The sequence below is a fragment of the Grammomys surdaster genome, unplaced genomic scaffold (genome assembly GCF_004785775.1).
Source record: "Grammomys surdaster isolate TR1022 unplaced genomic scaffold, NIH_TR_1.0 523, whole genome shotgun sequence".
Lineage (NCBI taxonomy): Eukaryota > Metazoa > Chordata > Mammalia > Rodentia > Muridae > Grammomys > Grammomys surdaster.
In genome coordinates, this window is record NW_021604942.1 from 47,376 (window position 1) to 69,997 (window position 22,622).

General features: G+C 39.4%; 1 protein-coding gene and 1 non-coding gene across 2 annotated transcripts; one reads left to right on the top strand and one right to left on the bottom strand.

The window, feature by feature from the left end:
* Fam228b (family with sequence similarity 228 member B) lies at positions 1-17,192 on the top strand. The gene is made up of 7 exons (XM_028781738.1): positions 1-347; positions 735-867; positions 5,708-5,776; positions 6,533-6,724; positions 7,656-7,736; positions 15,010-15,097; positions 15,184-17,192. Exons 2-7 carry the CDS (start codon positions 760-762, stop codon positions 15,342-15,344), a joined length of 699 nt encoding a protein of 232 aa, XP_028637571.1. The 5' UTR covers positions 1-347; positions 735-759; the 3' UTR covers positions 15,345-17,192.
* LOC114633114 lies at positions 13,590-13,694 on the bottom strand. The gene has a single exon (XR_003713174.1). It is a non-coding gene; the product is annotated as a U6 spliceosomal RNA (small nuclear RNA).
* Positions 17,193-22,622: the final 5,430 nt, after the last annotated feature.

The window sequence follows — 22,622 nt, forward strand, 5'->3', positions numbered from 1 at the left end:
AGCTGCCTGTTAGCGCGAGACAGGTACGCGGCTTTCTCGACCCGCCTCCCGCCCAGGCCCGAGCGCCGCACTCCTCCGTGCTGTTTGACGAGGTGCGCGCGCGTTCTTGTCTTCCCCCGTGGCTGAGGGGCGCGTGGGGGCCGCGTCCAGGAGACAAAGGCCCGAACGTCGGCGCGTTCTGAAACCACGGTCTCGGGCTGAGGTTGCGTGCTCATTGTGGTGTCGAGAGCCGAAGGGCCTGCTGGCCACCAGAGGGGGCTGAAGGGCCTGAGGAAGCTTGCACCTCAGGGCGGCTCGCGCACGCGGTCTGTGTTAGAGCCTGTGAATCGGGGACCCTGTACTCCTTGGTGAGCCGGCCTGGTGCCCTAGATCCATCATGGGCGCAGACCCAGAAGTCCCGTTCTCCCTCACATGTAGGCCCTGGGGAGGGCTTTGGATCTCTCGGAGCTTGAAGGCCTGAGTTTTGTCCCAAATTCTCTTCCTTTTCCAAGAATTCACTTGTCAATAGCTTGGAAGTCTCAACTCTTAACATTCATGTCTTATCAAACCTACAGAACTGCTGGGAACTAGATTTTTAGCCAGGAGGGTTTCAAGAGAGCCCTGTTTGAAGCTAACTGGAAGGGAAACATGGATAGCCAGTTTTCGAAGACTTGTTCCATAAGCGCCCAAGGTTGATTATTAAACAGAAGAGAAAATGATTGTGACTTTTAATTACAAAATAAATGCTATTTTAGCTTTTTTTAGGGACTCTGTTACTTGATGACCACAATGAAAAATAGGAGCCAAGATGATATGGTATCTGGCACGCTTCCAAAGCTCAAGAGCTCCAAAGAATGGTTGGAACCACAGTCGCTTTCTTTTATGGAGGTATAGTTGTCTAGCTGTTGAGGTTCTTGCTTAGAGAGGTGCCTTGTATATACTTCTATTTTATTTTTCTATTTTACTCTATTGGTTACAGCCTATCCCCTTTGCTCTGCTAACTTTGTTACTTACCAACTTTGCTCTTTATTTAGGAGCTTAAAGTAGAATCATAAACCATTGATTATAAATTTTAACAATATAAGAAAGCTGTTAAAAATCTACTTAAACTTAAATATGTTGTAATTTTTTCTAAAGCGTTTTATTAAGGTATAATTGGTATGAAATAAATATACGTGAAATGCATAATTTGATAAGTTTTAATATGTGTATGTTCCTGAAGCCATTTTTACACATCAAGATAATATATTCAGTCTTCCCAGTTTTCTCATCCAGTTCTTTTGGAGTACCCTCTCTCCACCCTCACCCCCACCTCTCTCATTTTCTGTAACCATTCTGTCATCATGGTTTTGCTTATTTTAAAAAAATTTTATGCAATGAAAACTTATGTATTCTTTTTTTGTTTTGTTCTGTTTTTCTGTTTGTTTTATTTTTGGTTTGTTTGAGACAGTGTTTCCCTGAGTAATCCTGGTTGTCCTGGAACCACACTGTAGACCAGGCTGGTCTCAAAATCAGAGATCTGCCTGCAGTTGCTTCCAGAGTGCCTGGCTCCTATGTAGTCTTTTTAAATTTGGCTTCTTTCACTTAAAATTATTTTTTAAGTTCATCCATGATGTTGCATGTATCAATATATTCCAGTCTTTTTATTTTCTTAAGCAACTTTTATTCTATTTAATGGATATGTCCCAATTTGTCCATTGTATTGATGGACATTTGGGTTGTTTCCAATTTGCAGTTATTATATTTGTGTCGTTGTATAGACATGTTTTCATTTTCCTTGGGTAACATTTAGTTGAGGAATGATTGATTATATAGTAAATTAAGTTATCTTTTTATGAAGCTGCCAATTAATAATGATTTTTTTTGTTTTTATTTGTTGGGCATTTTTTTCAAGTCTTGCTTTTTTTGTTTTTGTTTTTGTTTTTTTGTTTTTCTAGACAGGGTTTCTCTGTGTAGCCCTGGCTGTCCTGGAACTCAAAGCTGGCCTCGAACTCAGAAATCCGAACTCAGAAATCCACCTGCCTCTGCCTCCCAAGGGCTGGGATTAAAGGTGTGTGCCACCACTGCCCGGCTTGCTTGTTATTTATATATCTTCTTTGGTGAAGTTTGTTCAAGTATTTGTTCTTTTTTATCAAGAATTTAATACTGAGATATAATTTTTTTGTTGTTGTTTTTCTTGAGACAGGGTTTCTCTGTGTAGCCCTGGCTGTCCTGGAACTCACTCTGTAGACCAGGCTGGCCTCAAACTCAGAAATCCGCCTGCCTCTGCCTCCCAAGTGCTGGGATTAAAGGCGTGCGCCACCACCGCCCGGCTCTGAGATATAATTTATAAACATACCAGTTACTACTTTAAAGTGTATGATTCCGTATCCTTTTAGTCTATTCACAGGGATGTATAACATCTTCCACTTTCTTAATTCCAGAGTATTTTCATCATTTCTAAAAGGCAACTATATTTTTTGGCAGTCACTCTTCTTTCTTTGCCCCCTAATTATTGATAACAGTAGTCTACCTTCTAACTCTGTGAATTTGCATATTCTAGACATTTATACAAATGAGTCATATGTAATATGTGACCCTTTGTGACTGGTTTCTTTCATGTGGAATAATGCTTTCAAAGTTCAACCATGTTGTACCATATATTACTTCATGGTGTTTTAAATTATATGTTATATGTGTACCGGTGTTTGTGCAGGTCAGAAGGAGGTGTCGGGTTCCCTGGAGCTGGAATGGTTTTAAGCTACCGGATGTGTGTGCTAGGAACTGAACTTCCTCCTGGAAGAGCAGCAAGTACTCTTAACCCCTGAGCTGCCTCTCTAGTCTCTACTTCATCCTATTCATGATGAAGTCCTGTTACAGTGCTTGGATACCACATTTTATTTCATCAGTGGCTGAACGTTTGAATTGTTTCTAGTGTTTTGTTATGAACATTGCTCTCAGGAACATTTGTGTGTAACTTTTAGTTTGGACATGTTTTCAGTTCTCTTGTAACATAGTCTTGGACTCGATGGATCAAATAACTATACATAACTTTTTGGGAAACCAGCAAAGAGATTCCCTACAGCAACTGTGCCATTTCATTATATAGTTCCAGCAATGTGTGATGGCTATAATTTCTCCACTACTTGGAGTTTATTGGATTTCTTGTATATGTTGGCTTACAGTTTCCAAAATGCCCTTCCTCTTTCAGGTATTCTTTCCCTCTCCCCCTTGGCAACCCCACTTTTGTCTCTCTGACAAGATCTCTGTTGTCTCTGCTGCCCTCAGATTCTAGTCCTCCTGTCTCCGCCTTCATGTCGCTTAGCCTGGGTCTGAACTGAGTTATTCCTAATGCTATACTTTCATATTTACTGATTCTGGTTTATGTCATCTCCAATCTTTTGACAAACTCTGAGGTTTGTTTCTTTTTAAAATTTAAGAACTAGATTTTTCCACTGGTTCTTTTCTTACTTCTGTTTATTTGGCTAAGTCTGTCCATTCATTGTTAGTATATTTTTAGGGGGGAGGGATATTTTGGAAATATTTTCCTTTGAAGAGGACCTCACTGTATTGCATAGCTTGGTTTTCCATTCTTTGCCATCATATAGCAGACTCCTGAGTACCTGGAATAACTGGAATTAGGGCTTGTGTATGAAACTGTTCTCCAGAAGTCTCTATCGTTCAGTTACAATATATGGACCATCCCAGATTCTGCTGATTTTTTTTTCTTAAGTATGGGTCACACTTTCCTTTTCCTCTGTGTGTAGTAATTTTAGATTCTATTTTAGACATTATGAATTATGCATTATTAGAGGATCTGGCTTCTTTTATGCCATAAAGAATATTGAATTTATCAGGCAGTTGACTTTAGAGCCGAGTTCAGGCTCTAAACTTTGTCTGTTAGTTAGCAGCAGGGGAAACCACTTTCCTTTTCTTAAGCTTTAGTTGGGCAGCATAAAGCCCTGTCCACAGACAGTTAAAGTGCTTCAGTAGTAGAGGATTTGATTAGTATAAATATTAATCTGTATCACTGTTAGGGAAAAAGTCTTCTGTAATTGCCATGAACTTTGCTTTCTAATTCCTCAACCAATGAGAGCACATTTATGTGAATTTTAGCTACCTCCATTAGCTCTGGTTTTAATTCGTCTGGCAAAAGGAGATGGAGCCTTTTGGTCATTCTCCAGTGTCTTCAGATTTTCAGAGTGTTGTGTATGTGTGTGTACACATATATACATATATATTTATAAATATATACATACACACAGACACACACACATATGTTATTATTATTTTTTGGTATGGAGCTAGAATATTAATCTACTACCAATCTTACTTGAGGACAACAGTCTTGTCAGAACCAGCAACTCTCTGTGCAAAAGGAGGAAAGAAAATGAATTGTGACGTCAAAGGCATTGGTTCACACCTGTAATCTTTGCACTTAGGAGGTGGTGGCAGGAGGATCACAAGTCTGAGATTACTGAGCACATTTTAGGATATGTTAGAACACATAGCCAGATCCTGTTCCCTCAAAAAATATTAGACACACGTTTGAATTGTGGTTCAGTGGGTGTGGGGGGTGCACTTCTTTAATCCCAGTACTCAGGAGGCAGAGGCAGGTGGATTTCTGTGAATCTGAGGACAGTTTAGGGTACATAGTGAGTTCCAGGATAGCCAGGGCTATATATTGAGACTCTGTCTCAAAATCAAACAATAATAAAATTACATTAAACCCACACAAAAAATACATAAATTTAGTAGGTGATTACAAGGTCTTCATGAATGATAAATGTATTTATTCATTTATTTGTTTAATTTATGTCCCTACTGCCTTTGAGAAAAAAATGTTTCACTCTACTAAGCAACTGGTCAATTGTCATGGAAGATTAGTTAAGGAACATAAGATGGGCTGGGTTGGAGGCACGGGACTGTACTTCCAACACTTGGGAGACTGAGACAAGGAATGGATGACACTAGTTTGAGGTCAGCCTGGGCTAGATAATAAGTCCTGGCCAACCTGTGCTACATTGTAAGAAGATTTTAAAGACAAATGTCTTTGTATTTCAATATACTATTCTTAAATTTTATAAATATCCAGCCATAATTTCATAATACTTTTACATTTCATGTAATTTTGTAGATAAAAATTAATCCATGCTTCATTTTATCCATAATCTTTACATTTCAGTTTTTAAAAAAGCAATTTCAAAAACAAATCAACAGGTAAATTTATTATCAAAAAGTAGTCAGGGGAGCATGACACGGAATGCACTCACCCTCTTAGACCTTGTGTTGTTATATCTTGGTGTTTTTTTTTTTCTAGGTATTGCTCTGCCTAAGGTGGTGTTAAGCTGTCATAGCCTTACATTAAATGTACAGCAAGATTAGTCTGTTTTCTATGGTTAAGATATCTCAAATAGAGGCCTGTGCATATCTGTCTTAGACCAGGAAGGTGAAAACATTTTATCAGGTATGGGGAAAGATGGTTCTAACTATGGCATGGCTCTGGGAAAGTCATTTGACTGTCCTTGGACAGAAAATATCTGTGAGATGAATTATTTTTTACCTTGGGATGAGCTGTAACCAAGAGTGGAAAGATCAAAATAGTATTTGAAGAAGTGCTTAGTGATACAGAAAACTGGATTACAGAGAATGCTTCAGGGATATGCCTGTAACATAAAAATATAGTAGGCACAGATTATACTAATGATCTTTCAAGATTTGATTTTTTGGACTAATTCTTTTCTTGTAGGCTTTAGCTAAAGAAGATACCGATGCAGCTGTTCAATCAATTTTATATAGAGAAAATTATATAATGAAGGTAAGAATTGGCTACAAAATGCATCTTAAATATTTTTTTTCATTTTCAATATAGTATTTACTCAAGAATTTTGAGTAAAGTTCAAAGTTTTAGATAATATAGAAAATAGAGCTAAAAGCACTCATTAGCAATTGGGATTAAATGGAGGACATCTCTGAGGGTGTGGTAATGATTGACAGTCTCCTGAACTTTGGAGGACTTCCTTCAACACTTCCCAGCAGATGCAACTGCACACACACACACACACACACGTAAAATAAGTCTAGGATAACTTAACTGACAATGTATACTATATTGTTTATATTGTTTCTCCTTACAATGTGTGGTATATTTATTTTGTTTAAATCAAACTTTTATTTCTTATTAATATAGATGTGTATATATGTATGATATGTGTATGTGGAGACACATGCCACAGCACACATGTGAAGTCAGAGGACAACTTTGTGGAATTTGTTCTCTTCTTCACCTTTATATGGGTTCTGGGATCACATTCAGGTTGCCAGGCTTGGGTGACAAGTGTCTACCTGCTGAGTCATCTCACTGGTGTTTGATCATCAGGAAGGGTGGGCATGCTGCCTCCATTGTCCAGGTACCCTTGGTTTTGGCAGTGTGTGCCAAATAGTGAAAGTTAATGGGTTGAATTAATGGGTTATTCTTAGGAACAATTTAGGTTTATGAAGTTTGAGTCTTATACAATTTTAGGATATAAAAGCTTCAGGAAGATATGATTGTCTTTCTGTCTCTGTTTACTAGGAACTAGATAAGTATTTACATCATCATGACTTCTTAAACACAAGAAAAAAAGAGATGTTGTATAAAAAATGGGTTGAACGCGTGGCAGATCCTCTCCAGAAGAAAATTATAGAAAAAGTTTGTTCACATAAGAACATTAAAAAGAGGAGACGTCAAGAATTAGACAATTTTTTGAAACATTCAAATAAGAAGGTACAAAGAGATCATTTATATTTTTTATACTGGTTTAAGGGCTTATCTTTGATCACCTCCTCTTTAGTTGTCCAAATAGTCTGCCTCTTTCTCTTCTATTTATATATGATCTATACTCTGATATAGTATCTTAGTCAGGGTTTCTATTCCTGCACAAACATCATGACCAAGAAACAAGTTGGGGAGGAAAGGGTTTATTCAGCTTACACTTCCACATTGTTGTTTATCACCAAAGGAAGTCAGGACTGGAACTCAAGCAGGTCAGGAAGCAGGAACTGATGCAGAGGGCATAGAAGGATGTTACTCACTGGCTTGCTTCCCCTGGCTTGCTCAGCTTGCTTTCATATGGAACCCAAGACTACCAGTCCAGGGATGGCACCACCCACAACCCCCCCCCCCCCCCCTAATGGGAAAAGGGGTTACAGGGAGATGTCATGGAGGCATTTCCTCAAGGGAAACTTCTTTCTCTGTGATAACTCCAGCTTGTGTCAAGTTGACACAAAACCAGCCAGTACAGATAGTATATTCTTTTAAAATTAAATTGTATGTATTTATTCATGTACCTCCGTGTGTGTGTGCATGCATGCTTTGTGTGTGTGTGTGTGTGTGTGTGTGTGTGTGTTTATATTCACGAGCTTGCAGGGAAGTCAAAGTTCTTTCCATTGTGTTAGTTCTGGGGATTATGAGGTCTGCTGGTCTGTTGGTAAAGGGCCTTTACCCGCTGAGCTGTCTTCTGCATGAAGGAATGATGTTGATGCTGATATGAAGCATAGGCCTGGAACTGTGTGGGACAGGGAATGGACTCAATGCCTCAGGTTAGTTCCTTATAACTGAGGGGCAGGAGGCTCAAACTGGTTAACGTTTGAGTTCTGATATCCTCAAAATTTATTGTGTACCTCTTTCTTATGTGTTTTTTTTCTCCTTTTTATAGGGAAATGCATTTATAGAGCATTATGATCCAAAAGAATATGATCCTTTTTATATGAGCAAAGAGGACCCCAATTTTCTGAAGGTAGGCAGGTTTCTTAACTGTGATACTATGTGTCTGGTTGTTCTGAGCAGTCTTAGCATATGGATTGCCTTGTAGTGACTTATGAAAGCTTAGTAACATTGTGAGAGTGCTTTCCCATCTTCATATATTACAAAGGAATAAATAGCCCAAAGGCCAAAGATGAATTATCTTCAGAAAACACAAAAATTCTGTATAATAACTGAATAATAAGAAATGTTTAAACATTTTCAAAAACTTTAAAACTTGTTACAACAGTAATACATTCTTTTGTTTTGTTTGTTTGATTGTTTGTTCATTTGTGTTTTGAGAGAGGGTCACTCTATGTAGCGTTGACTTTCCTGGAACTCATTATGTAGACTAGGCTGGCCTCATAGAGGTCCACCTGCATCTGCCTCCCTGTTTGGATTAAAACATGCACTATTACGTTCTTATAACAAATAAGAAAACTGATTTAAAAAAATACTAAAAATTTTATTACCCCAAACTAATTGATTGTATTTTTATATACATTTCTGGATTTAATTTATTTACTTATTTATTTGGTGTTAACCACATTTGCTTTTCTTTCTATATATTAAGCATATGTTTTACCACTGAGCTATGCCCCTAGCCTTACGGCTTCTTAAGTCCATCTCCACTGCTGCTGTGTAAGGTAATTCAAGATGAGGTGGTACAGCACAGATAGGTCATTTGTGAAATCATCTACCTGTGAATAGCAGAGCTTACATGAGTCTCTAGTCATTTACCACACCTTGCTATGCTCTTACAAATGTAAGTATTGCTCTTACAAATGATTTTATGACACTTATCTCTGTAGCTAGGCTTTATTTTTCCTTAGTGCAAGTTACTAGAATTAGAATTGATAAGTTCATATTACCAAACTGCCTGAATAATAGGGTGTATATACTGAAACTATTGTCCATTTTTTATATTTTACTAATAGTGAATATTGTAAAACAAACAAACTTCTCAATAAAACTATCTAGAGTCATAAGACACTTTTAATCTGCTGGTATTTTTACAATGTTTCCTCCATTTTCTTCTGAATTTGTGTGTGTGTGTGTGTGTGTGTGTGTGTGTGTGTTATAGACCCTATTTACAAAGGTGAGAATTAGAGTTTAGAGTCTTAAACATACCAAGTAATAACTAACATAGAGGTGGAACTGTGATTTGAAACTGGAGTTGTTGATACCTTATTAGTCCATTTCTGCTGCTATAACAAAATACTTTGAACTAGGTAATTTATAAACAACGAAAAGGTATTGCCCATGATTCTGAAGGCTAGTGTGGTAGCTCAGACAAGAATGGATCCCATAGACTTATATATTTGAATACTTGGTCCTCAGTTGGTGGAACTGTTTGGGAAGTATTAGGAGGTGTGGCCTTGTTGGAGGAGGTGTGTCACTGGGTAGGCTTGAAGTTTCAAAAGATTCAGTGCTGTTCTCTGTGTGCTTTCTGTTCTGTGGCTATGGATTAAGGTATGAGCTCTCAGTGACTGTTGTAGCCATGTACTTCTGTGCCCTTAATCTGCCATCAGATTCTCTTAGCCCTCTGTAACTGTATGCCCAGTTAAACTCTTTCTTTTATAAATTGCCTTTGATACAGGTTTTATCACATCAATAGAAAAGTAACCAAGAAAGCTAAGAAGTATAAGATGAGGCTGTCAACACTCTGTCTAGTGGAGATCAGTCTTAAAGGATGGCAATTTCTGTGTCTTCACATGGTGTAAGAACAAACAGCCTCTTTCAGGAGGGTTCCACCCGTTTGACCTAGTCACATCCTAAGAGTCCCCCTCTTTATGACATTCCATTGGTGATTACTTATCGACATATGAACTAAGGGAGGGACACAGACACTCATGTTGTAGTTTAACTGAATTCCATGTTTCCTTTTTAAAGTAATCTGAATCCTTGGGATTTTAGCAGCCATTCTTAGATTGAGCTTTTGTGGACCCTTGGATCCATAATAGTGCTGAGTATTTGCCTTTCCCATCGTTATGAATTTGTACTCATGGGATCAAAGGCCATGGCAGTAAAATTGTCCCACCACAGGATAATTGTCACATTACCAAATTCTGCTTATAGTAAGAAGTAGGTAAATGAATGTAATTTCATTTAACATTCTTGGAAGAGCAGCTAAACTTTTGACATATGCAAACTACATTTTTAAATAACTTTAATATATGGTCAGCTGAACCATTACTCTCTTGCATTTAATAGATATTATAGTTTGTCATATGTTATTTGGAAATCCTCATTGAAGTGAGTAAATAGAGTTCATTAACATGCATTAGCTCACATATTTATCCTTTTCTGAAATTTACGTTATTATTATTATTGTGTGTATCTGGACATGTGTGTACATGCATATGCCATGGTGTGTGGAGAGCTAAGAGGACAAGTTGGGAATGAGTTCTCTCCTTCCACTGGTGGACTCCAGGGAGCCGACTCAGGGCATTAGGCTTGTGTGACAAGCACTGTTACTCCTGAGCTGTCTTACTGGCTCCACTTACCACTGTCTAAAAAGAACACTTAAAATCCACTTTCAGAAATATTAAATAATATAGATCATTAGTATTAACTATAGTCACCATATTTCACAATCAATTTTTATTTTTTAGATGTCTTTTAAAGTTTATATATGTATATACACATGTTCTGTATGGGGGATATCTACACATGAGTGCCCACAGAAGCCAGAACAACACATTGGGTCCTTTGAAGCTGGAGTTACAGACTGCTATGACCTGCCTAACATGAGTACTGGAATCTGAACTTGGGACTTCTGGAAGGGCAATATGTTCTCTTAACTACTGCTAACCCTATGCTCTACCCTGCCCCCCTTTTTTGAGACAGGATCTCACTGTATAGTTTTGGTTGGCTGTCCTGACACTCACTATGTAGACCACGCTGATCTTAGGTTCATAGAGGTCCATCTGTCTCTGTCTGCAGTATCGCATCCAGGACTGTCTGAAAAAAAAAATGTATGGTTGCATTCAAGTAATTTGTTAACGAAGTTTTTAATATGGGTGTGGTTGTGCTCTTCTATGATTGTAACTTCTCTGGCTGACCATGAGAATCCACAAGTTAAAGCCTAACCTGAGCATCTTACAGACACCCTGAAGTAAAAAAGAGGTCTAGGATGACTCCATTGGTAAAATGTGTGCTGTTCAAACATTAGATATCTAAGTTCCATTGTACCAGTCATATAAAAAGCTGGACATGAAGATGTGCACTCCCAGAGGTCAAGACAGAGAGATCTTTGGGGTTCATTGGTCAGCCAATTTAGCTTAATCAATGAGCCTCAGGTCCCTATGAGACCTGGCATCCGAAAACAAGGAGGATGGCTCCTGAGGAATGATACCCAGGGGTGACCTCTGGCTTCCACATGCATGCATATGCATCTCTGCACATACCTATACAATTTTTAAAAATTATAAACAAAAAGACTGCAGTCCAGTGGTAGAACATTTGCTCAGCATGTGTAAAGCCCTGTGTCTAATACCCATCATTACAAATATGTTTTTTTTCATGCCATCAAGGAATTTTTTCATTTTGAGAGATGTTTTATTAGAACTAATGTGTCTCCATATGTCCAAATCAGGGAGAAATCTAATATTAACTCAACCCAATATATAGAAACTCAATATGCATAGGTCTCTTATCTATGTTTTATAGCAGATCCTGAGAAGAGTCTCAAAAGCCTTCTAACTCTTGGTAGCGACAGATTTAAGGTCACACTAGTCATCCTTGTAGCCCTATGATGCTGTGGCTCCAATACTGGCCATGTTTGTGGGCTTAGCATTGTTATTCCAGAGAGTGATTGTTCCTGCTCTCAATTCTGGCTTGTTAAGTAGAGCTGTCCACTGTTACCCATCTTTCCCACCTTGACCTCTCCTTGTACAGAAAATGGGTTGCTGATAGCCCAGAGACAGCCGAGGCCAATCACAATGAACCCGTCTTCTTTCCTGGCATGGGAAGGACCTGACTTTTAGGAGTGCAGAGGATTGATTTCTTTCATATTAGTCTATAGCCTTTCTGTATATCTGATATATGTACCTGTACTTAAGAATTGTTCAACTTAGGGATGGACATGTAGGCACATTACTGTAATTTCAGCAGTCAGAAAGCTGAGGCAGGAGGATTCCAAGTTCAAGACCACCCTGGGCTACATCTCAAAAACCAAACCAACAACAAAATGGGGCCGGAGAGATGCCTAGGTGTTTAAGAGCACTTGCACTTTCAGAGGATCCAGGTTTGATTCCCGTGCCAGGTGTCTTCTGACTGCCTGTAATTCCAGTTCCATGGGATGGAAGGCTTTCTTCTAGCCTCTAAGGGATTCACACACACATGACACATGTACATAGACACACATATGCATAAATAAAAATAAATCATAGAAAAATATTTTATTAAATCATGTTCCTTTGGCATAGCAAACCATTGTAATATTGACAAATGAAAGCACGTGGAAGAGACTTCTGCTGTGTGGTGAAATGAAGTACGGCTGTGAAACTGAGAGCAGAACAGGCTAGCTTTGTTCTTTTTTGAGGCAATGTTTTTACCTGAAATAATGGTTTACACACCATGGTTATTAAATTTTGGCTGGCTGGCAGACATTTTCTGGAAAATGAACGGTGATGATAACAGTGCTCACTACTAGTGACAAGATGTAACTTTCCAACAGACATTAGACTTTCAGAAAACTCACATGCCTGACTACCCAGGCTGTGCTGGCTAGACAGGCAGTGCTATTAGTGAGTGTGAGCCTTGGTATTATATGACAAGATGTCTAAGCTCTTGGAAGACTTTATATGCGTCAGACTACATGCCTCCCAGATAACCATTTCATTCTGCTTTAAAGTCATACACAGGGAAAGGATTCATTCTAAATGTTTTCTGGTGTGGCTTTAGATTTCATATCATGACTAACATATAGGAAACTTGGGGATGGAGAGAGGGCTCAGAGGTTAAGAGAGAGCACTGGCTGCAAGTATTCTCAGAGGACCTGAGTTTGATTCTCAGCATACATCTGGCAGCTTATAATTGTCTGTAATCCCAGTTCCAGGGGATCTGATGCTCTCTTTTAACCTTTGTAGGTACCAGGTAAGCACATGTTGTTATACATGTAGGCAGAACACCTATACACATAAAATGAAATAAAATAAAAATAAAAGCAAGCAAAAAAGAAACAATCATTTGTTAACTTTGAATAAAGTGTCAAATAAAAATATTCATACTGGATGGGCCCCATGTGGTAGCTCTGCAGATAAAACTGCTTGCCACATAAGCCTGACAACGTTACTTCAGTCCCTGTAAGTCACCATGGAAGATAACCATTCCTGGAAGTTGACTTCTGACCTCCATATGTGTACCTGTACTCACAAAATACAAATACACAGTTTTTAAAAAGAATATCCATAGTGATGTGAGAAGGCTGTTAAAATGCTTCTTTCCTAATATGTATACTGTATGCATTTTTCACCTTCTTCAACTACAACAAATCAAAGCAGATTACACGCAGAAACAGGCTAAAATCTAACTTTTATTTTAAGGAAGACATTAAAGAAAGCTACAAAAATATAAGACAGTACTACTTAAGTTTTTGTCTTGAAAAATTCAAATATGATAGAATATTTCAAATATGTGTGAGTGTGTGTGTGTGTGTGCGTGTGTGTAGCCAAGATCAACATATCTAAGTGATATAGATACAAGTTCTTTGGAGCTATCAACAACATTTTATGGTTTGTTTCTTACATATGGAAAAGAATATGGAATGGAGAGGTTTGGTGACACACACTTGAGTGCCAAGCCAACCTGGTCTACATGAGACCCTGTTTCAACTAGACCAAACAGAAACGTGAAATGTTGCATGATTTTGTGTGCCCTCCTTACACAGGGGCCATGCTAATATTTTCTGTATTGTTCTAGTAGTAATATGTGTTCTGATAAAGTGAGCATGATAAGTTTTAATTTTTTTTTAAGAATTACTAGGTTGTTGCAGTATTTTTAACTGGGTTCTGCGGTTCACAGGTTAAAAACTTAGTCATTATTATGTATCCCAAAATGTAAGAATTCAGTAGAAATAGGGACATTGATTATTAACCTTATGATTTTTGTTACTTTCTTTAAAGTTTAAAAGTGTATGTCTTCATTCATCAAAACGTTACATACAAATAATGAAGATGCTAGCACTGTTTTTGTCCCTAGACAACAAGTTAGTGCCTGCTCATTCTGTTTTATACTGCATAACGTGTGCAAAAGCAAACTATAGAGGGCAGTCGACTCAGCGTTAAGTCTAGATAGTCATGTTCTGCATTACAGTTACCCAAGAAAACAAGTCTAATCATTACTGGAAAGACACATCGGTAACCTTTCACAGGAGCAGGCTAATCCATGACTGTGATGGATTCTGAATGCTGTTGTCTCATGTTGAATTTTTATTTTAGTAATGTTGGCCGGGAAAAGACATTTAGTTCTTTAATGCTTTATAGATAATCTGAATTTTGAATATTATGTTGTTTTATATAATTATTATGTTGCTGGTTGTGTATTAGGATGTAGATGAATATATAGATATATATTTCCATGTATTAAAGGAAAGTGATTATTTAAATTTAGGTATGTCATATGATAATGACAGCAGAGTTTATAAAGACTAAACCCAAACTTTGAAATAAAAGCTAACCTTGCCTTGGGCTGAGTAGATAGTTTAGTTAGTAAAGTGCCTACTTACACAAGCACAGGAGCTAAGTTCAGTTCCCTAACACTCTGTGAAAGACTGACATCATAGCATAGACCTGCAACCCAGTGCTGGTGGAACAGCCAGATGGATTTGGAGCTCACTGACCAGCCAGTCTAAACAGTGATCTTCAGACTCAGTGAGAAGCCCTGTCATAAAAAGTAATTCAAAGAATGATAGAGGAGCCTCTGAACTGCACAGAACCATACACATGTTTGCATGTGTATCTGCACACATGCATACATACATACACATAACACACACACACACACACACACACACAGAGAGAGAGAGAGAGAGAGAGAGAGAGAGAGCGCGCTAACCTTCCTCTTTGGCTTTGTGACCTCATTAGAGAAGTGTCAGAGTGCCCTCATCTCTTTTTAATGTGTTAAATACATATAAAGGGCATATAGTTTATAGGTTTCGTATTCATAACTTTTAGCATAAGAACACACATGAATGCTTAGGTTGGATCGGATGTTAATTCTCAGACTGCGGCCCCATCCTCAAAAAAAAAATCCTTCTTTTGTAGGTTATCATGCCACCATTTCGTGACCCCTTGAAAAAAGCCCAATATGACAAGGATGATGAAAAGAGAACTCTTCTGCAGTGTGAGACTGGTACTTAATTCTTCCGTGGTTCCTTGCCCACAGGCAGTGGCAGGTGCACTTAAGCACTCTGATTTAGGTCACTAATTTTCTTGCAGGCAAAATCTATACAATGAAAGAATTTAAAGAGCTCGAGAAGGCCCAGTTGCATTCCAGATTTCCGAGTATTTCCAATTCAAGGCAAAGTATGACTCCAAATGAATGGCTTAAAGTGCCCATGAGTTATATAGAAAGTGAATTTTGTAAAAGGAGCAGGTAATAATTGACATAATAGAAGGTGTGGTCTTCTTAGACGTTGAAAATTCTTTCTTGGGATGATAGTGCTATATTTCAGCAATGATTTTTTTTTTTTTTACAATAAAGTCTGCTGTGATTCATTGTTCCTCTGTATGTAATAATTCTCTTGGGTACTCTCAAGACTCTCCAGCTTTTGTTTTTATCAGATAGACTCTGAAGTAGCTAAGTTTATTTTACTTTTTCCTCTTCAAGTTCTCTGACGTTTTTATTTTCGTCATTATATATAGTTCATTAATTTTTGGGGGGGAGAGCGGCTAGACAACTATCACTTCAAATATTTCTTAGGTACCGTTCTGTCTGCTTTTAGTTCCCACAAGTGGCCGTGGATAATGTCCTCAGTTCTGTAAGTCTTCTGATATTGGTTGACTTTACCTTTTCTTCTCGTGTTTTGGTTAGATGATTTCTACTGAGCTGTCTGCAGGTCCACAGAATGTCCTTGTGTGTGCTGTCTGCTGATGAACCATCAAACACACCATCTGTGACATCACCATATTTGGCATTTCCATTAGATTTTTTTTTTTAGTTTTCACCTTTTCTGAAATTCTCCATCCATTGGTGCACACTGTCTACTTTTTCAACCTGAGTTTTATTAAAAAGTAATATTAATCACAGTAACTTTAGATTTTTAATCTGATAGGTCCAATATCAGGATTATTTCTGAATTTGGTTCAGCCTGGTTCTGTTGATTGCTTTATATCTTCACTAGGCATTTTATTTTACCTATTTTGCATGTCTTATGATTTTATAATTTAAAACTTTTTTATGTATATGGGTGTTTTGCCTGCATATCTGTTTATACATCAGGTGTGTGCCTGGTGCCTAAAGATGTCAGAAGAGAGTATTGGATACCCTGGAACTGGAGTTAAATGTGAGGCACCATGTGGGTGCTGGGCATTGAACCTAGGTCCTCTGGAAGAATAGCCACTGTGTTTAACTGCTAAGCCATCTTTCCAACCCAGTGTTTTGTTTGTTTGTTTGTTTGTTTTTTGAGACAGGTTCTCATTGTTTTTTGGGCTGGCCTGGAACTCCACGTGTACATCAGATTAGCCTCAAACTCACCTCTAGAGACCGTCCTGCCTCTGTTTCCTAGTGGCTGTGTTGAAAGGCATGTATCAGCACACCTGACCTTAACTTTAGAGTTTAAAAATGGAATATTAGACATTTAGGATGGAAAAATAGTACAGATTCAGTATTTTCTTTAGAAACTGACCTGCCTCTTCTGTCACACAGTAGTATTGGGAGACTTGGTTTATTGATCAGAAGTTGATCTAAGTTTTGGTATTCTTTTAGTTATTGTCTCTAGACTCTAGAGATCTTAAGAAACAAAGATTTATTTTATTTATGTGTATGTGTATGAAAGTATGCAATGTGTGTCCTGCTCACACATCAAAGGGTGTCAGATACCCTGGAGCTGAAGTTTCAGGGAGTTATGAACTGCCTGTGTAGGTGCTGGGAATTGAACCTGGGTCCTCTGGAAGAGCAGCCAGTGCTCTTTATGGCTGATCCGTCTCTCCAGACCCCTGGACAACTTCTCTCTCTCTCTCTGATATTATCTTTAATTTCTATGTACATATGTGAGCCTGCATGTGGATATGTGACCATGAGTACAGGTTTCTGCTGAGTCTGAAAGAGGCCATCCTGGTGCTGGTGTTACCAGGTAATAGTGAGCTGTCAGAGTGGTGCTGGCAAACACACAAATCTTCTGGAAAAGAAGATTTAGCAGTCCAGCTATTTCTCCAGCCCCAAGATTTTGATTTTGTTTGTTTGTTTTTCAGTAGGGATGTTGTGTGAGGGTCTCAGGATAATGGTGGAAGAATAAAATGAAAACATTGATGTGATAAAAGAAAAGATTTATATAGTTTCGGTACTTGGAGGGCCAAAAAAGAAAGTCAGAGACAGTTGGAAGTTGGAGCATGTGTACCAAATGGAGGGCATCATGCTTCCTGGGCATTAATACTGAACCAAGCTTCCAGCCTAGTGTTCTAGGAGATATTACCATATGTGTTTATCACCTATGGCTGCCATACTCGTGGTAGTCCTCCTGTCTCTGCCTTCTAAGGGTTGGAAATACAGGCCTGCTCTGCCACACCTGGCTTTATGACTTCTTTGTACATTAGAGTGTAAGCTCCCACAGGATAGGGGAGGATTTCAACTTTGCCTGACTAATTTCGGTTCTCAGAGAACAAACAGCACATCAGTCTTCATTATGGTTTCAAAACTCTTAAACAACTAGTATCATTGAAATGGCACAGCAGTGTCAAGGAATGGTATTTTGAACCATATTTATGGCAGTTGGTTACTAACAATAATTTAATGCTTAAATGTAAACGAATATTGTTTTGCAACATCCTGACACACGTTCTCTTGTTAAAGGTTCAAAGTGAAGATGAATTTTAATGCTAGTAGTTTTGATTTGAGTCCATTGAAAAGGGTGCCTAATTTTCTGGAATACCAGGAGGAAGAAATGATGATCATTTACAAGTAAGCCTGTTATTCTATAAGTCTTCTGTCCTTTCATTTAAGATGTTTGGCTGTGTTGCCTTCCCCACCACCTTTCCAGATCACTTGCGTTAAGGCCAAGGCCTCAACATCGTTCAGGGTAAGGTAACTTTTCTTTGTTTTTATGGGTTAAAGGAATAAAGAGCACAGAAGCAGAAAGTATGAAAATGGGGCTGGCAATGGTTGACAGCTTGTACTAAGACTGTGAGAGTCTTAGCTTGAGATGAGTTCCTGTGTGTGGTTGGAGTGGAAGGTGCAGTGGGGAAGTGGCTCACAGACCTGCGGCTGACCATGGGGGACCTGTTAACTAGGGACTGACTTAAAAAATCACACAGTTCACACACACAGAGGAGCTGTGTGTGGTAGTGTACACCTGTGAGGTGGAAACTTCAGGGTTCTCTGGAAAGTCAGTTGTGTTGGATGGTGTTTTGCTGGGGCAAACTCATTTTCCTGAAGTGGACACAGGTGAAAGACTAAGGCAGACTCATGAAGGAACGTTTCGCTGAAGCAGACACAGGAGAGAGGATGTTCTGCTAAAGCAAGCATGTGAAAAGATACGTGATGAAGGATTCTTTGCTAACAACACATATCTTACATTGCGTAGTTGAGCTGCATTTGTTGGGACTCCATAGAGAGAAATGCACCAAAAAACTTCTGGTGGTGCGCTGCAGTTTCTTGTGGCTTCCGAGGACTCAGGCTGATTGGCAGAGTGATGTCAGCTGAGACAGATGCACGAGCTGAGGCAAGACCCGTGGAGGACACGTGATGTTTGGAGGGTATAAATAGGACTCGACGGACAGTGATGCGGGCTGAGCTAGGCTTTCTTATAGCGTTAGCTGTGCAACGCTTGTGGGTCTCTTCGGTGATCTTCGCTTCCCTGAGAGAGGCACAGCCAAGAACTGGCGTTCCTCCTGGTCCCTCCTGCTGACTCGTGCCAAGGCTGAGGCCTGACTGTCTCTGCTAGGTGGTGCCACCACTGCTGATTCGTGTTTGCTATCCAGACTCTACTGAACTCCTGGTGTATCCATGAAGTGTTTGCGAGTGGATCGAGCTGCTGCTGCTGCTGACCTGTGGACTGAACTGCCGATTTCCAGACAACACAGACAGGAGTTGCTCCAAAGAACCTTTCTAAACAGGTCCACTTCCGCTGTATCCTTTCTTTTCCATTACCTCTGATGGGTGGTGGGCTAAAAGGGAGGTTAAAGCGTTTAAGAGCCATCATTAAAAATAGGATTTGAAAAAAATTAAAGTTACACACCTGTGTACTACTGAAACAGGAAGATCTGGAGGATAGCCTGGGCTACATAGCAAGATCCTGTGTGAGAAAATTGTGTGGGGATAGAGATTTCTCTACGTAATTGTAGAGAAAGATAACTTCTTATAATCTGGTTATAAATAACATGATCTCTTCATTGCCACAAAGACTGTAAGATAGTGCAGAGTCTTTGGGAAACAGCTTGTCAGTTTTCTAAAATGGCAAACACAAAGTTACCATGTGGGCTACAAGTTCTGCTGATTTTACTTGGATGGTGTGTGTGTGTGTGTGTGTGTGTGTGTGTGTGTGTGTGTCAGGATTCTCACATGTAGTCCTGGTTGGCCTGGAACTCACTCATTATATTTGCCTGCCTCTGTCCCTTGAGTGCTGGGATTAAAGGCATACACCACTATGGCCAGACTACTGCTAGGTTTATATTCAGAAGAAATGAGTGTATTTATAACAGAGTTATTCACAAACACTGGAAACTGGACGTTCATCAGCTAATGAACAGATAAACTCAGTGTTGTGTACTCATGGGATGTGATTGTCTCATGTGAATGATAAGGAAAGGAAAACACTGTATGGGCAAGAGCTTACTTAGGCTGGGGTCAGCAATGGCCTACACGTAGACAGTGCAGACAACTGCACACCTCTGAGTAGCCTAAAAGACATCGCTTTAACTGCTGATCAGAATTCAAGTTAAAAACCTAGCAAGGTAGAACAGAATAGAGCTTACCTTCCTTTTTATAGGAGGCTGGCCCATAACTCTCCGTTACTTAATGTGTTGACCTTTACTGTATAGTAGTTTTATTTTACTTTCCCTGAGTAAGCCAAGAATGTGGTCAATTAGATATAGTGTGGCAGAAGCTGGTGAGATATTGGAGATGCTTGGCATTTCCACAAGTAATCTCACAGGCATTAGAGTGATTTAAAGTAAAAAGAGATTGAATTGGATTCATGTATGCTCCTGTGATCAACCACACTGGAGGCTGAGTCCTAGAGTCTGAGACCAGCCTCCTTGTCTCAGAAAAAACTAAGTAGAAACAGAGAACGTTTGGGATAGAGTTGGCTGCTGTGGACTTCTCAGTGTTCTGGCTGTGCAGCTTTATAATAGGATCTTTTGTTCATTGGATAGGGGCTGGAAAGGAGGAATAAAAAATGTTGAAACTAGGCCCTGTTTATTTGTATATCAGGGTCCAAAGAAGCCAATGGCTCCATAATCTTTAAGTGCCATGGTTTCAAAGAGAGTAAATATATTTGAGTGAGATTTTAGATAATTAGCATCTTAAAAATAATATTCCAAGCCAGTCAGGGGTGGTGCATGCCTATAATCCCAGCATTTGGGAGACAGAAGTGGGAGGATCTCTGAGTTTTGAGTTCAAGGCCAGCCTGGTCTAGAGAACAAGTTCCAAGACAGCTAGGACTACCTAGAGAAATCCTGTCTCAAAAAACAAACAAACAAAAATAATAGTCCATTTAAATTATATTTATTTTATATATTTATCTACTGAGAGGGAGGAGGAAAAGGAAGGAGAGATGCAGGGAAGGAGGGAGAGTGGGGAGAGTGAGCATGCAAGTGTGTAACACAGTATGCAGGTAGAGATCAAAGGTCAATTTGCCTAAGTTAGTTCTCTTTTTCCATGATGTGTGTCCTGCAGATCAAACTCAAGTCATCAGACTTGGCAGCAAGTGTTCTTATCTTTTGAGCCATCTTGTTTATCCAAAAACAAACATATTAACTGTAATCAATGGTACCAAAAAGGAGGGATTTGTTTTCATAAGCTTCTTAGAGTATGATCCAGATAAGAATATTGCATTTTAAAAAAAGATGTATTTATTTATTATGTGCATGGTATTCTGTCTGTATATATGCCTGCAGGCCAGATGAGGGTGCCAGACTTCCTTGTAGATGGTTACAAGCCAATATGTGGTTGCTGAGAATTGAACTCAGGACCTTTGGAAGAGCAGTCAGTGTTCTCAACCTCTGAGGCATCTCTCCAGCCCCCATAATATTGCATTTTTGAGTACTTGGGAACTTCCATTTTAGACTAGAGGCTTAAGTCGGCCAGTTCCTCCTCGAAAAGGAGTAAGACTAGCTTCTGTGCATGGAGAAGTAGCCCAATGGCAGCAGGTATGGAGAAGGCAGGGATTGTATAATTTTGGGGGGATATAAAAAAAATTGATGTCTGCCCTCAAACTGGGCTGGTGTCACCAACCCTAAAATGACTTGTTCAAGTTCATCCTAATGAATTAAATAAATTTATTAACTGTTACTTACGGAGCAGTGAGTAAGTATGGACAGAGCCGCTCTGTCCCCTCTCCTCCCAGTCCCTAACTGCACCCATTACCAGCCATGTTCTATGTAGGACTTCAAGTATTACACAGAATTCATGGAAACCTGGGTTTAGAGGGCAACCTAGTGTTAAAGCAGTACAGATAACAACAGGCTTGGACAGTATGAAGCATAGAAAAAAGATCCTGGGAGAGATACATTTATGTGTGCCCCATCTGTGTTTATTAGGGGCTCTGCTGGTCCCTGCAAACACTTGGAAAGACAAGGAAGCATGGCTTGTTTAGCTGCAGTCTGCCACAAAGAGCAGCTTGAGAGCAGCTTGCTGCAAGACAGTCACTCTGACCAGGATGTGGAGGCCAGCTTTACTACATCAGGGTCCCAGGGTCAGCAAATGCACAACTCTGAGGGGTCGTTCAGGACAAAGGACTGTCACTCAGGTGTTTGATTACACAGCACAGAAGTTTCAGACAAAATAATGCTGGAGCAAGGCAGTTCTCTTTTAGTTCTCTTTTCATAAAATGTAGATTTAAACAGACCACATAGACTTTGATATTTAAATAAAAATATTAAGATCTTCTACTGAGTTAAATGTTAAGAGAATTTCTCCTGGTTCTTCCCTGCAGAAACAATGGACTCTCCTGTCTGGACAGTGAAGCTCCATGTCTCCAGGAGAGAAAGATCCCAAGTTCCAAAGGGATCAACTCTGAAGGTCACCATTCTGTGAACCTATGCCAGGAGGTAGAAAGGGATGAGAGCTAACCAGCATGCGGTGAGAGCTGGGACAGTCGGTCCTATTCTGCGATATACAGGGCAGCATTGGCTGGCATCCAAGTCTAAGCTTCTTGATATGGCAGGCTTTTTAGAAGAGAGGAGGCAATGGAGCATCTCTCCAGTGGGTGATAGAGTAGAAGAGACTGAGACAGGTGTCCTTATTCAGAGGCAGCTTGGCAGAGCCGTAGTGGACATCCCTAGTGGTAGAGGTCCTTGGCTCCTGAGTTGACACCCACTCTTTATATTACCTCTACCCTCTCTCTTCCATTTGCCTATAGTCAAGCCAGGCCCCCAGAATTGTTTCTTTTAATTCAATCAAGAGTTAGTTTTGAAAAGGACCAACACTAAAAGTAGCAAACTTTAAGAACTAAAGTAACAGCTCCCAAATGTAAAGTGTCTAGAGAGCTCTCATCCCAAGA

What these genes read in the sequence shown, in the direction of transcription:
- Fam228b (XM_028781738.1), top strand. Translation starts at nt 760, where the DNA reads ATGACCACAATGAAAAATAGGAGCCAAGATGATATGGTATCTGGCACG. An exon ending in AGTCGCTTTCTTTTATGGAG is followed by an intron (nt 868 to 5,707) that starts GTATAGTTGTCT and finishes CTTTTCTTGTAG; the next exon opens with GCTTTAGCTAAAGAAGATAC. An exon ending in TCTTCTGCAGTGTGAGACTG is followed by an intron (nt 15,098 to 15,183) that starts GTACTTAATTCT and finishes ATTTTCTTGCAG; the next exon opens with GCAAAATCTATACAATGAAA.